Source organism: Lactuca sativa, chromosome 7 (genome assembly GCF_002870075.4).
Source record: "Lactuca sativa cultivar Salinas chromosome 7, Lsat_Salinas_v11, whole genome shotgun sequence".
Taxonomy (NCBI): domain Eukaryota; kingdom Viridiplantae; phylum Streptophyta; class Magnoliopsida; order Asterales; family Asteraceae; genus Lactuca; species Lactuca sativa.
In genome coordinates, this window is record NC_056629.2 from 9,553,586 (window position 1) to 9,567,482 (window position 13,897).

Consider the following 13,897-nt stretch of genomic DNA (forward strand, 5'->3'; position numbering starts at 1 on the left):
CCATTCTGGAAAACAGGTGTTATAACTAATGTCTCGATGATTTTGCGACACTTAGATTTGATGAAATAAAAAATTCAATTTATTATCAGAGGAAATAATACAATAGCAACTGAAATTGGTTTATTTCGTCAAATTCAAGTGTCGCACAATCATCGAGAAAAATTGGTTTGTTAATGTATATGATATAATGCAAAAGTTGAAAAAAAAAAGTTAAGAAAATATTGTAAAATTATTGTTTTAACATGTTGGAAAAAAACTTAAGAAATAAATCTTATAAACCATTATAAAAATAGATTTATAAAAAAAATCTTCGGGACGAATTAGTAACAACATTTAAAAGTCATTCAAAATTTGTAATAAAATATAAAATTTGAGTCAAAAGTGTAAAAGTTAAAAGACGGTGACATTTTCAACCTTGAATAACATATAAATTACTAAAACATTAGTTGATTAACCTATTAAAACATAAAATCAGTTATTTAAATATTTTAATACATTATAAAAAAGTTAATGGTGGCCCTTTTTTAAACTAATTAGCAAAGCTTTTTATTTTATTTTTTTTAATAAATAAAGGGTCGTTTGTAATAAATGTTGAAAGTATGATATTTTGTTACATAAAATTTTCATTTGGTCAATTTTTCATTAAGTCAATGTAGGGTGTTTGTTTTAACTTTTAAAATAAATTTTATTTGTATTTTTTAGAAAAAATCAAAAGATGTTTGTTTAAGTGAAAAAGAGTTTTAAAAATGACTTTTCCAATAGAATAAATTGAGCCTTTTTAAAAAGTCACTAATTATAATATTTTTTCTAACTTTCAACATAAAAATATTAAATTACCAATATATCCCAATCTATCTTAATCAATTCTTCATTCACAATATGATTTTTTATTTTCTTCTAAAAATTAACCTAAACACTTTAACTTTTGACTTTTTACTAATCCAAACATATTTTAAAAAACAACTTTTATAAAAAAATCATTTTATAAAAAAGACTTTTACCCCACCAAACTACACCAAACACCCTCTCCTTCGTACAAGAACATCTATTATAAAGCAAAGTGGAAATAGTTTTTAATTATATGTTATTTTTTTAAGCATATAAAATCTCCGCCACGGAAATAGAACTCCATGTTTATTCACAATTCATAAAATATTGTGTCTTCTGCAGGAATCAATGGCATCATCAAACATTTCTTCAATTCCATACTTGAACTCGAATCCGGTGCCCAAGAGTTTTCTTGACGAGACTTCAGGCATGTTCACTTTTTCGGCGGCCTTCAGAAAACTTTAAAAAGAATCCGATTAGCGGGATTTTTGTTTGTTCAAGTAAAAAAATGCTTAAAGATTTTTCACAAGAGGAATAAAATTAAATATAACAACTTACTCGATAATTGGCAATTTATATTCTGGATATTTTTCTGATAATAGTTTGTATAACTCATCGACAGTGACTGTGATTTTCGAACAAATATACCTCCCTTTCGCATTCGGATGCTCAAAAAGATGAATGTGTGCCCTAGCAACATCATCAACATGCACAAAAGGCGTTTTCACAAACATACGACCCTTGTCAATGTCACCTGATCAAAATCATTTTATTCTTAATATCATTACTTTCTCAAAGAAATTTCATTTGTAATGTTAATGATTTTAGCATCAAATATTAGCATAACACAAGTAACTGACCGAAGATCAAAGCCATTGACCCACGCACGGAGCGTGGGCAATCCGGGCCAACAAATGGACCATGAAGAGACGTCGGAAGGACAGTGACAACATCGAAACCTTTTTTCTCAGCAAACTCTAAGATCCCTTTTTCAGTCAATATCTTGGAAATGAAATATGAAGATCCATGTTGTTGCTTATCATTAGAGCGAATTAAATCAACATCACTCCATGATTCCTCATCTAAGATCTCATTGATCAATCGTTTCTCATTAAACACAACCGTAGATGCACTAGATGTGTATATAAGTTTCTTTACTGTTCTTGAGTCGATGCATGCTTGTAGAATACCCAAACTACCCTTCATTGCTCTTTCAGTTAGCACGTGTTCGGATTCTTTTCCCTGAACATCAATCGGATGTGCAACATGAAACACCCCAATGCAACCTTTGATTGGTGCCTCAAATGTCTCTGGTTTGCTCAGATCCGCCTCGAAAATTTTGAGCCTCTTTGATGCCCCTGGTAGGGCCATGATGCCACTGACGTCTTCCATTGAGCCTAGCAATCATCAATAAGCTTTACTAGTTTAGAAAACAGCATTCTTGTTTCGATTGTTAGAACTTAGAAAACTGAACTTTTTGTTATGAAGCTAAATTGTTTTAGGTGAAAACTGTTACCACCAGTAGGGCTTTATGTAAGTTTTTAGCAACAATAATTACGTTTACAGTTTCTAAAACATGGATAATGGATTTTACATGATATGACTATTTCTTTATTCATCAATAAATTGCAAAATTTTAAAACAATCATCCAATCCAAACCCAAGTAACTTAACACTCTTCTTAATTTGGGCATCTCCAAGCCTGCATCATATTGTCGTATATTACACCATTTGTTGCACGAAAATGTTTTTTTATGCACCATGTTCATGTTAAAAGTTTTTGTAACAAACATGATATATATAAGACAAATTTGTAAAATATATACTTAATAAATATAAGAGCTATACTGAAAACATTTATAAGTTGGAAACAAAAGATTCTTTGAATTTTTTTTTGTTAAAAATTGACGTAGATGGTCGGAGATAATCACTTTGTACATCAAATACCCCTACTTTTGGTGGAAAAAACAAATGTTGCTATTGGTTGTAGTTGGTCTTACAGTCCTACATATCTGTGACTTGACCCAAACTTAGATTTACATATTTCTAGTTTATTTTAGCTGATTATTTATAATAAAAATATAATGATTAATAGTTGTTATATTATGTTACATTAAGGTTGTGTTTGGCGCGCCACAGCTAGCTGATAAGCTAGCTTATTTTTCGAGTTTTTTTATGTTGACGTGTTTGGTAAGCCAAAAAGTAGCTGATAAGCTAGCTTTTTGAAAAGCTACTTAGACTAGCTTTTTAGGAGCTTTTTTAAAATTTTCCAAATACACCCCTTAATTAATTATAGAAAACACATATTCTTACATGTCCTTTTATGTAATTTTATATATTTCAGCTAGTTTTACCAAACGTTATTTTTTATCAGCTAGCTTTTCAGCTATCAGCTAGCTTTTTATTTAACAGCTAGCTTTTTAGCCATCAGCTAGCTTTTCAGCTAACAGCTACCTTTTCAGCTAGTCCGTCAAACATAGCCTAAGTAATATCAATTAATTATGGAAGAATTTCGTATATACCCTTATTAAACATCTAAATATCGTATTTACCCGACTTAAACTCTAAATATCATATTTACCCTTCCTAATGTTTTAAAATATCGGATTTGCCCAAATCTATTTTTTAAAACCGTTTTTATTATTTAATAATTCTTTTTTATATTTTAAAATCATTAAATATAAAAAAATAATCAAATAGACCATAATACCCTTGCCTTCTAAATCATAGATATACCTTATGCGACTTCTAGTGGACGATCAACATATGGATCGACATATGAACTGTGTTTTTTTTGCCTTTCTTTTGGCCAAATCTGTTGCAATCAACTACATCATTATGTAAATTTAACTTTTTATTAGCTAATGGAATATTCAAATCGTGATTAGAAGTATGGATCACTTTAATTTTTTTTAGAAATGGTGATGAGAACGAAATTGGAATATGCTACAATCAACAAGGTATTTGTTCCTAACACATGTCTAGTTGGATTCGTGTGATGTAGAATTCTGATTCAAAACCCAAAAGATTAAAAAATGAACGCAAACCCACAATAGATGATACAAACACAATTGATAAACAAATTACAACTACAGTCACCCAATCACCCAATCCCCTTTCAACAAAGAAAGTTTTTAAAATACCCTTCCTGAACTTTAGTTTTTCATTTAAATAGAGGAACACCCATGTTCTATGAAAATATATGGAACTCACACACTCATAATTAACTAAATTTAAGGATACAGAGGCACAAAATTCAAACACACCATGATGGAGACGGAGTAGTCGGTGGGGGTTTTGAGAGAGACAGATAACATGGGAATGGTGGATTTGGGGGAGGGTTTTGACGGCTGTAGGGGGTGCCCTCCATGGTGCATCCTTTTTTAACATAACTCCTTTCTTTGACATTAATTGGTTATTTGATGTTGTTGAAGAGCAAGGAAGGACTAGGAAGGATGAAGGAATGAAAGGTAAATTTGTCGATCTGATCCAATGTATGGTTCTAATATTGAAGGGTAATTTAGTCAATTAGATTTTTTTGATAAAATAATATGATTATAAAAAATAAAAAAAAACTAATTAAAAATGTTTAAAAAATTGATTTGGACAAATCCGATATTTTATAAGATTATGAAGGGTAAATATGATATTTAGATTTTAGATTGGTTAAATACGATATTTTGAAGCTTAACAAGGGTATATACCAAATTCTCCCCTTAATTATAAATATACGATTTTATCTTTTTGTTTTAAATTTATTTAAAAACTTAAAAATGTTTTATGAATGTAGTTAATTCCTATAATTTATTGTTCGGTATAAAAAAAATTAAAGATAAAGAAGCTCGATCTACACGTTAATTGGTTGTTAATTAGTTTATGGGATTTTTATTCCATCATAAGTGTGTATCATTTTTTAAAACATACGTGTAATATTTGGATAAATATACAAGTGAAAATTTTATTCAAAAGTAAGTTGTTATCAATGTATTTTTTATTTAATAAATGTTTTCTTTAATAAAATTATAATTAATTCGAAGTAGTTATATATAAATGATTTATTTTGTTTTAGTTTTGATGATATGATTTATAAAAGTTAGCATAATAAAAATATATAATACATATTTGTTAAAAGTCAACTAATAGAATGAACCTGGATCAGATCTCCATGTGGCATTAACAGAATATCCATCTTCAAGCAATGTCTTGATCATCCATGAAGCTAGATACCCCGCACCTCCAGTTACACAAACAGTTCCTTTCTCCATCTTAATTTGTGCGCTTGATTGCTTCACTAGAATTTGAATCTTTAACCTTGATGATGAATGTCCCCACCAAATGAATCTACTAAAAGAACAACAAAGAGAATTGTGTTAGAGTCAATATGTTCCTAATCCTGTTGTACTTTATGAACAAAACTCATTCGAACAACGAAATTAAAGATACTTTCTATGAATCCATAAATAAAACAAAGCTATATTAGCCACTATAACACATTTTCTTTTTGCAAGTAAAGCACCTTAAACAGCAGTGAAAAAAACAGTACTGAAGTGTTCAAACTTTGTGGTTTGCAGGTGGAAAGAGATGTGTGTTTCAGAGACCCTTTTAGTTGTTTTTATGTAATGAAGCAGAAGGGGGGTTCTGGTATTTTTTTTTAAATGAAAATAGTGAAGTGTGGGCCCTTCTCAATAGTCAATATTCAACGTTTTATTAAAAAATGGTGATCTGCTTTTAAATAAAAATAGTGAGCCGTTTGTCATGAGCATCGATATATCCACTTGTATTAGGACGGAATTATGCCTAAACCAATAATCACAAGGCCGGTTAGTTTATTTAATGCTCTTCCACTTGTAGGGTGAACTCCTTTGTTTTGATCATATAACTTTATTGCCAAAATTATGATGAGATTATGTGCCTAGCTATGTGGGGTGCAATCGCCAATCAAGCCATGAGATATATGTGGCATGAAGGTCTCATTGTGAGAGTCCAAATGTCATGGTGTATAACAATGCTAACTTTATATTTTTTATATTATATTTCCGTATTAACGGCTAAAATCAAAATGTGTAAAATATTGTAATTTTTTGTTATTTACTTTTGTAAACAATTTATTTTTGTCACTTTATGTTACAAAAGAAACCATACACATTCAAGAAATCAACAAACTTTCAAAAAAAAAAAAAACTAAATTACACGAATAGTCCATAAGGTCTTGTTTTTTTCCCTAATGTAGTTCATAACATACTTTTTTCTTCAGATGGTACCTGCGGATGTTAAGTTGCACGCGAATAGTCATCGAGTTGGATGTCCGTCTAAACCAACGTCATCTTGTCCCCATGTGACTTGCACATGAGGGTAAATAAACTTTTCTGAACATCTTTGTAAGGCCTATATTAACGTCTTCTTCTTCCCCCCCCCCCCCCCCCCCCCCCCCCCCCGATGCAATCGACCACTTCCATTGTTACAGACAGAAATGGGTAAAAAATGTCGATAGGTGCTTGTATATGGAAATAAAATGAGGTAAGCAAAAGAACATGGAAATAACATTTGGCCAACCCTAGCATTACAAGTTATGTGCTTACCATATTCTTTACGTAGTTCAGGTGTTTGGGTGTATCATATTTTTTACGTAGTTCAGGTGCTTGGGTGTATCGTGGACTTAACAACCACAAAGTGGGCACCATTTTCCCCGAAACACCCTAGAATAACATGAGGTAAAAATTCAAGAAAAAGATGTGCTTACCATATTCTTTACGTAGGTCAGATGCTTGGGTGTATCGTGGACGTAATGACCACCAAGTGAGCTCCATTTTCCTCGACACGCCCTAGAATCAGTTGCCCTACAACGAAATTGAAAAAAAAGGGATGATCAATAGGTTTTCTTGTGGAGAGAGAGAGAGAGAGAGAGAAAGAAAGAGAGAGAGAGAGAGAGAGAGAAGAGAAAGAGACAGACAGACAGAGAGAGAGAGAGAGAGTGAAAGATAATGTCTGCAACTCGACCCCGCCACCTTAATGTTTAAATATAGTAAGTTAGTTGTTCAGAAAATGTCCTTTACGGTAAATTGACAAAAATATCCTCATGTGCAAGTCACATGGGTGTAGGTTAACGTTGGTATAGACGGGCATCCAACTCGAGGACTATTTGCGTGCAACTTAACGTCCCTAGGTACCATCTAAGGGGAAAAAACTATTGTAGGGACTACATTAGGGAAAAAAACAAAATCTTAAGGATCATTCGTGTAATTTAGTCAAAAAAAACATATAGACGGTTGAGATAGAGACAGCTACGTAGTATTGAGATGGACGTCGACGTTTAGGGTTGAGATGATGACGGCGACAACAAATTGATGTGAGATGGTGGAGACGATACCTTCTTTTTTGAGCGATCGGACGTTAGTATGAATAATTGAACACTACAAGAAAATTTCGATTTAACTACGGAAAAATTCCGTAGCAAAATGATGTAATTTCGTAGCTAAACCTAAATAACTACGGAAGTTGCTATAGAATTTGCCAATGAGATTCCATAGTAAGATTTCTTGTAGCAAAATGTTTAACTACGAAATTATAGTTCCGTAGCAATTTTCCTATGGCCGTTGCTACGACGTCTATCCGTAGCATTTCAACTACAACACACTTCCATCACAATTCCGTAACAATGAGTTCTGTAGCAAATTCCGTATCTATTTTGTTCCGTAGCAAATTCCGTAGGCATTTGGTCGTAGCAAATTCCGTAGCCATTTGGTTGTAGCAAATTTCGTAGCCATTTGCTCCATAGCAAATTCCGTAGCTAATTGTTCTGTAACAAATTCCGTAGCCATTTGGTCCATAGCAAATTCTGTAACTAATTGTTCCGTAGCAAATTTTATAGCCATTCGTTCCGTAACAAATTCCGTAGCCATTCATTCCGTTGCAAATTCCGTAACAAATCTTTTGTAGTCAATTCCATAACAATCGTTCAATACCATTTTTTCTATATAATTCGGTTATTTAATTTGACTTATTATATCCAATACATCAAAATATAAAACCAAAAATAACAAAGCATTTCTATAGAAACTAAAAGAAATATCCGATACATCAAAATATACATATTTCAAAATTAAAAGTCGCTACAAATTTAACGTAAAACGTTATTCGATACATAATATTCTATCATTGATTAATAAAAGTTTTGACATGTTCACTCAATGTGTTAATGACATTCATTGCTTGTGCAAGTTGTTCAAACTTTGCTTGATCAATGCATATTAATGCATCCAAAACAAAGAAAGCCATTATTTTTCCTGACTCACTGCCTTGAGTTGCATCTTTTATGGCCTTTAAAAATAATAATAATAATAATTACTGCTATTGTAATAATATAATAATAACAATATACAACATCATGGAATATACCAAATCTAGAATTGATTGAGCTTCTTTTCTTAGGATGGATAAGTTTGCACGTGCCAGCTCAGCCTGATCCTGGTCAATTTGAACCCAAAAGTAAAAGTTAGTATTTTAAAGGAATTAGAATCTGAAAAAATCATAGATTTAGAAAGTTGTCACCTTTTCAAGATCCAAATCTCCACTTTCTTGTTCTTCCACTAACAAAGATTGAAGAACAATAGTAGGAACATCTGGATCCAATATGTGTTGACAATATTGGAAGTAGCTTAAAAGCAAAGTGTATTGCCTAAAATTTAATCATATTATCAAGACTCATCATCAGGCATTATATACCAAAAAAAAAGATTATTGTGAATTTCCAATTGTAACCATAGTTACCTTCTCCTCAATGCTTCTGATGTGTCATGTTTCAGAATTGCCATCATAATCTTATAGAGGATAGAGTGACATGCACATTTGACATTCGCCTTGTCATAATAACATCAAGACATGTCACAGTATCCGAGTTCAACACACATGGGTTAATAAACCTCTCATCTCGTAGTTTAGCCATGCATGTAATTGAAACCTTTATATTTAAAAAAATCATTTAACAACTCAACAACAAATTATATATATATATATATATATATATATATATATATATATATATATATATATATATATATATATATATATATATATGAATTTATATTACCTGAGTTAACATTCCTGCCATCTTTAACGAACAATCTGGAGAGCTAGAAGCATTTAAAGATGCATCAAGCAACCTGTTGCCAAAGACAAAATCTGTTTAACAAAAATATATTATAAAAATATTTCAGGGGTAGAGAGAGAGTGAGAGAGAGAGAAACAAAGAAAAAAAACGCACTGAAATAATATTTCTGATCGATTTTCCATTGAGGATAACTTTCTTGAAGCTGAAATCTGATAAAGATGACACACATACATAAGATTAGGGTTAAATGCAAATCAATTTTCAATATCATAATTGGGTATTTTTTTTAAGAAGAAATTTGAAAGTATATAGCTATTTCTTGCATTTACCTCAACAATTTGTGCCCATCCAGTTAACATATGGAGTTGAGCAGCTTGTTCGTCAAGGTTGTTGTTGTGTTTCCATGCCCATCTGAGAAGCTGCTGAATAGTATTTCTTACTTCGTCAACTTCAGCTTCACTCCCAAAAGTACTTAGCTGTGGATTCTCAAAATTGGACTTCTGAAGAGCAAAATAAGCCACAAAATCAATTAGCGTAAGAAGGGTAATATGGTCCAAGAAATTTTAATGATGCAAAATTATATAATACCTACCAAAGGGTGTCACGAAATGCATTTAGGTCAATCAATCGATCCCCTCGTTCAGAGTAGTAATACACACCTCCCTTTTCATAAGTTGATGGATTCCTAAGTATATCATCAGCCTACAAAAAAGAATTTCTTCAACAAGTCAACAAGGACTTTTATTTATATTTCCTTTCTTTCTACCAACAAGTCAACAATGTCACAAAAAAATCATGCTAAAAATTCTTCTATTTTTTTAAATAATTAATATAACATCTTCATTATTTACGTCCAGACATTTTGTCTAATTTAGCTTACTTAATTTGTTTGTTTCATAATAAATAGTACCATACACAAACCATTGTAACACATTTAGAATGAGAATGAGAATGAGAATGAGAATCTTGTACTTAACAAAACTGGATCAATTCAGGATCAAACCCAAAACTGATAGATACAACAATCTGTGTGATTCAATGGTTAAGGGAAGTGTTAGGTGCTTAAGTTTTATTCAGACATTTTATCAAACACCTATCATGCATTGGTATTAGGTATGCCATTTTATGCAAAGAAACTGCAATCGACCATTTATATGTAAAAAGAACAACTATAAAGATTCAATATATATAATTATTATTAACATGCTTGAGTTTTTGTTCTTTGTCTATGACAACCATCAAGAAAGCTTCGACATATGCTTGCATTTGGTGGAAAAGGCATCCTTGAAATAAACTTTTTTTCTTCTTTTAGGTCGCCATATCTAACCATCAAGTCCACAACAACAAGAAAGGAAACCAACAGAAGCTATTGAAGACACTACATCCAATAGAAAAAGAAAAACCCTGATCTCGACCTCTAAAGATGAAAGTTGTATAATAAATTTGATGCCTGATTATTAATTGATTCTACCTAGACTATTCAGACGAGGAGCTTAAGACATTTCATTTATACTCATTAGCAATGGATCATAAAAACGAGGGATATCAGTTTACAGCAGCCAGTGGTTGTTTTGATGCCGATAAAAACGAGAGATATCAGTCGACACTCAAGTTTGTTTAGGAATGTAATTGTTAAATGAAATCTATTAAATCATGTCAGATTAGCAATCACTGCATCAAAATCCATAATTCGCATCAAATGCAATAAACTCGATCAATCAAATTCATCAATAAAAAATTTACCAGTTGACGATCGAGATCAATATCCTTCAAGTCATTGGATGATAAAGAGAAAATGATGCAAAAAGAAGAGAGAAGAATGTTACCATTTGACGATCAAGAAAAATCTACTAGTTGACAGAGCAGGAATCGAACGACAAAGCAAATGAGAGTGAGAGGAGCTCCGATCGATAATGGCGTAAGTGATCTAAGGAATGAGGAATGTGATCGGCGATTGACAAATCAGAATGTTGTGAGTAGCAACGACCGACGTGATGATGGCTAAGCAACAATGGTGGCCGGTTGAGAGAGGGAGAGATGCGATCTTTTGAACGTGATACCTCTAATTTGGGGTTGGGGAAGAAGTAGATTTGTGTAGATTTACTAATTTTCCCATAAGGCCATGAGGTATGGTGTGCTTTAATACGCGTCAAAACAAAATATTCACATCACAGACAAATTTGGTGTACAGCTTTGTTATTTTTCGTTTCAATTTAGAGGTAATTTTATATAACACCCCTTTAAGTTATATATTGTTTACATATATCACCTTTTCCATTTATATATTATTTACATATAACCTCTTTCGATTTCTATATTTCCAATATATATCCTTACTAATTATATTATATTAACTTAATTTTATAAAAAATATATAACAATATACAATGTAAAAAAATATTATTTTTATTTTTTATTAATGTATTTTTTTTATATGTTATTGTGTTTTTTTTTTAATATAATGTAAAAAAAAGTAAATAATAAAAACAATGTGGAGTGATAACCATTTCCAAGGATTAGTAAACATGTAAGTGGATGGATGTGTCGCATAGATGACATGATTTTTCTAGTGAATACCTAGTGAATATACCCTTTGGCCTAATAAACATTCAAACAAACGGCATGGCTCAAGTTACTACCCACTTTCGCAATAGGAGTAAAGTTTTGTGAAGTATGCAGAATTTTCTATTCGAATCCCTACAGTTATGCGAAGTGGCAAATTACATAATATTTATAATGTAGAAATTATATTATAATTAAATTTTCAAAAAAATAAAAAATAATATTTTATTTTTGTTGTTGAGTTTTCAAAAATAATTATGTATTTTTAATATATTTTTTTCAATAATCTTCTATATTTTGCTACGGAAACATATTCCGTAACTACTTAATTACGGAATTTTCGGTAGCCAAATACCTATGGATTTTGATTTCGTAGCTATTTTGCAAATTCACCTTTTTGTAACTAATTCCATAATAGATTAGCTACAAAATTTTATTTTGTAGCAAATTTTCCTGGCAAAATAGCTACGGATCCTAATTCCATAGCTAACTAGCTACGGATTTTTATTTTGTAGCCAATTATGTAGCCAACTAGCTACATACATGGATTTTGTAACAAGTTTCATAGAGAACTAGCTACAACCAAAAAACTTGTAGCATTATTTGTAGTAAACTAGCTACGGATTTTAATTCCGTAGCAACTATTCAAGATTTAGCTACGGAATGCAATTCCGTAGCCATTTTCGTAGCAAATTAGTTACAACCAACCATTTTGTAACATATTCCGTAGTAAAATAACTATGAATTTAGATTTAGTAACAACTTTACGTAGCTATTTAAGATTTAGCTACATAATGCAATTCCGTAACCATTTATGTAGCAAAATAGCTACGACAAGTCGTTCCGTAGCATATTCCGTAGTAAAATTGTAACGGATTTTCATTCCATAGTAACTTTCCGTAGCTATTTAGGATTTTTCTTGTAGTGGAAGATGATGACATGTAGACGATGATTCAGAAGGATTCAACCAATCTCAAATCTTAATAAGCGTAAATATGATATTTAAAAATTAGGTTGGAAAATATGATATTTTGATGTTTAATAATGACATATACGAAATTCATACTAAAAAATGTCACTCAAACGGCTAAGATTGCTATAAAAACTATTTTGAAGATTTTCCTTATTTTTAACCAAATGAAATATTATATTGTTACCCTTTTTAGAACCGCAACTATATAATTAAAAAACTAGCAAAAAACTTGCAACAAAAAATACAATCAATGCGGAATTGGAAATTGCAACCACGCATTCTAGTCCTTAGATGCATTAGTGTTTCTAAATGAAAACCAATAAAACGGAAAAGAAACAATATTATCAAAAAATGAATTGTATCCGGCAAGTACGATCCCAAAAAACCACTGCATTACAGTAAGTTCAAAACACCTAAATAATTGTCATAAAAATAGAATCAATTTTGACCCTCTCCAAACGTGCAACCTATCAACTACCAACCCAAAGGAAAGCATCGGGACAATTTTGAAATTTCGACATCTTAACATCCATCCAACTAGCAACTCTACTGTTGTAATGTTATTCGGACCGGAACCGGACTGGCCTCGTATAAACTGAATACCGAATAAGATTAATTTGAGGAATCGAAAATCGGACTGATTAAACCAATATGCTCCGGTTCGGTTTGAGTATTAATCGGTCTGGTTCGACATACCTGTGAACCGAACCGGATAGCTTATTCATATTATAAATGTTATTTGGGTAATAACCGAACCGAACCAATTAATACCCGAACCGAACCAGACTCGTATTAGTTTAATCAATCTAATTTCCGGTTCCTTCAATTAGTCTTATTCGGTTTCGTTTATTCGGGTCATGTCCGTTTCGATTCGGTTCCGACCTGAATAATATTCCGATTAGTAAAATACGTTTATAGAACTATACACAGTGATGATATATCAATGTTTCATCCTCTTGAGTTTTAATAATTAAGTTTTTCAAATCCAACTCATGATCTCTATTAGACTTCAAATTGTACACTATGTGAGTTTTATAGGGAAGAAAAATTATACACCGACTTCTCTTTCTTATGAATTTATGAAGAAATAGTTTTCCTTAGTCTTTTGGTTATAAGTTTGAGCAAAAAACAAAGAAATTTTTTAGTTACTTCGTTTTTAATATCAACAACATTGCCACATTCTTCATAAGGGTAACTTACACAAAACTCACTATATTTTTATTTATTTTTTCGATTTTGACACCTCGTTTTTTGTTACAATTTAAATATTGTGTTTTCTAATTTTTGTAATATTGACAATTTACTTGGACACACAGTTGTCACTGGTGGTGTGACATGCTCACATGATACTATTTGGTTATACAGTGCTAATATGACATTGTTACATGTCAAGCTTGAAAGAAAGTGACACAAAAAACACTAACTTA

At 31.4% G+C, this 13,897-nt stretch overlaps 3 protein-coding genes across 4 annotated transcripts in view; all 3 read right to left on the reverse strand.

The window, feature by feature from the left end:
- Positions 1–13,897, reverse strand: part of LOC111908175 (CRS2-associated factor 2, mitochondrial) — a 75,021-nt gene that overhangs the window by 17,605 nt on the left and 43,519 nt on the right. The gene's annotated exons all lie outside the window — the stretch shown is intronic.
- Positions 1,012–5,467, reverse strand: LOC111908144 (vestitone reductase). 2 transcript variants are annotated; one of them, XM_042896414.1, is made up of 5 exons: positions 5,345–5,467; positions 4,979–5,172; positions 1,689–2,225; positions 1,387–1,582; positions 1,012–1,287 (listed from the first exon to the last, which is right to left on the reverse strand). In XM_042896414.1, the coding sequence occupies exons 2-5, from the start codon at positions 5,091–5,093 to the stop codon at positions 1,146–1,148; spliced, it is 990 nt and encodes a 329-aa protein (XP_042752348.1). In that variant the 5' UTR covers positions 5,094–5,172; positions 5,345–5,467; the 3' UTR covers positions 1,012–1,145. The 2 variants fall into 2 exon arrangements, with proteins under 2 accessions (XP_042752348.1, XP_023759747.1); XM_023903979.2 differs by having other exon boundaries at positions 4,979–5,169; positions 5,345–5,449.
- On the reverse strand, positions 7,851–11,042 carry LOC111908143 (nuclear pore complex protein NUP205). The gene is made up of 9 exons (XM_052765584.1): positions 10,762–11,042; positions 9,528–9,637; positions 9,265–9,435; positions 9,089–9,144; positions 8,915–8,987; positions 8,596–8,785; positions 8,377–8,503; positions 8,224–8,292; positions 7,851–8,145 (listed from the first exon to the last, which is right to left on the reverse strand). The coding sequence occupies exons 6-9, from the start codon at positions 8,640–8,642 to the stop codon at positions 7,981–7,983; spliced, it is 408 nt and encodes a 135-aa protein (XP_052621544.1). The 5' UTR covers positions 8,643–8,785; positions 8,915–8,987; positions 9,089–9,144; positions 9,265–9,435; positions 9,528–9,637; positions 10,762–11,042; the 3' UTR covers positions 7,851–7,980.

What these genes read in the sequence shown, in the direction of transcription:
- LOC111908143 (XM_052765584.1), bottom strand. Translation starts at nt 8,642, where the DNA reads ATGATGGCAATTCTGAAACATGACACATCAGAAGCATTGAGGAGAAG. An exon ending in TCAGAAGCATTGAGGAGAAG is followed by an intron (nt 8,504 to 8,595) that starts GTAACTATGGTT and finishes ATTAAATTTTAG; the next exon opens with GCAATACACTTTGCTTTTAA. An exon ending in CTCAATCAATTCTAGATTTG is followed by an intron (nt 8,146 to 8,223) that starts GTATATTCCATG and finishes TTATTTTTAAAG; the next exon opens with GCCATAAAAGATGCAACTCA.
- LOC111908144 (XM_042896414.1), bottom strand. Translation starts at nt 5,093, where the DNA reads ATGGAGAAAGGAACTGTTTGTGTAACTGGAGGTGCGGGGTATCTAGCT. An exon ending in CACATGGAGATCTGATCCAG is followed by an intron (nt 2,226 to 4,978) that starts GTTCATTCTATT and finishes GATGATTGCTAG; the next exon opens with GCTCAATGGAAGACGTCAGT. An exon ending in TATAAATTGCCAATTATCGA is followed by an intron (nt 1,288 to 1,386) that starts GTAAGTTGTTAT and finishes TTCTTTTTAAAG; the next exon opens with TTTTCTGAAGGCCGCCGAAA.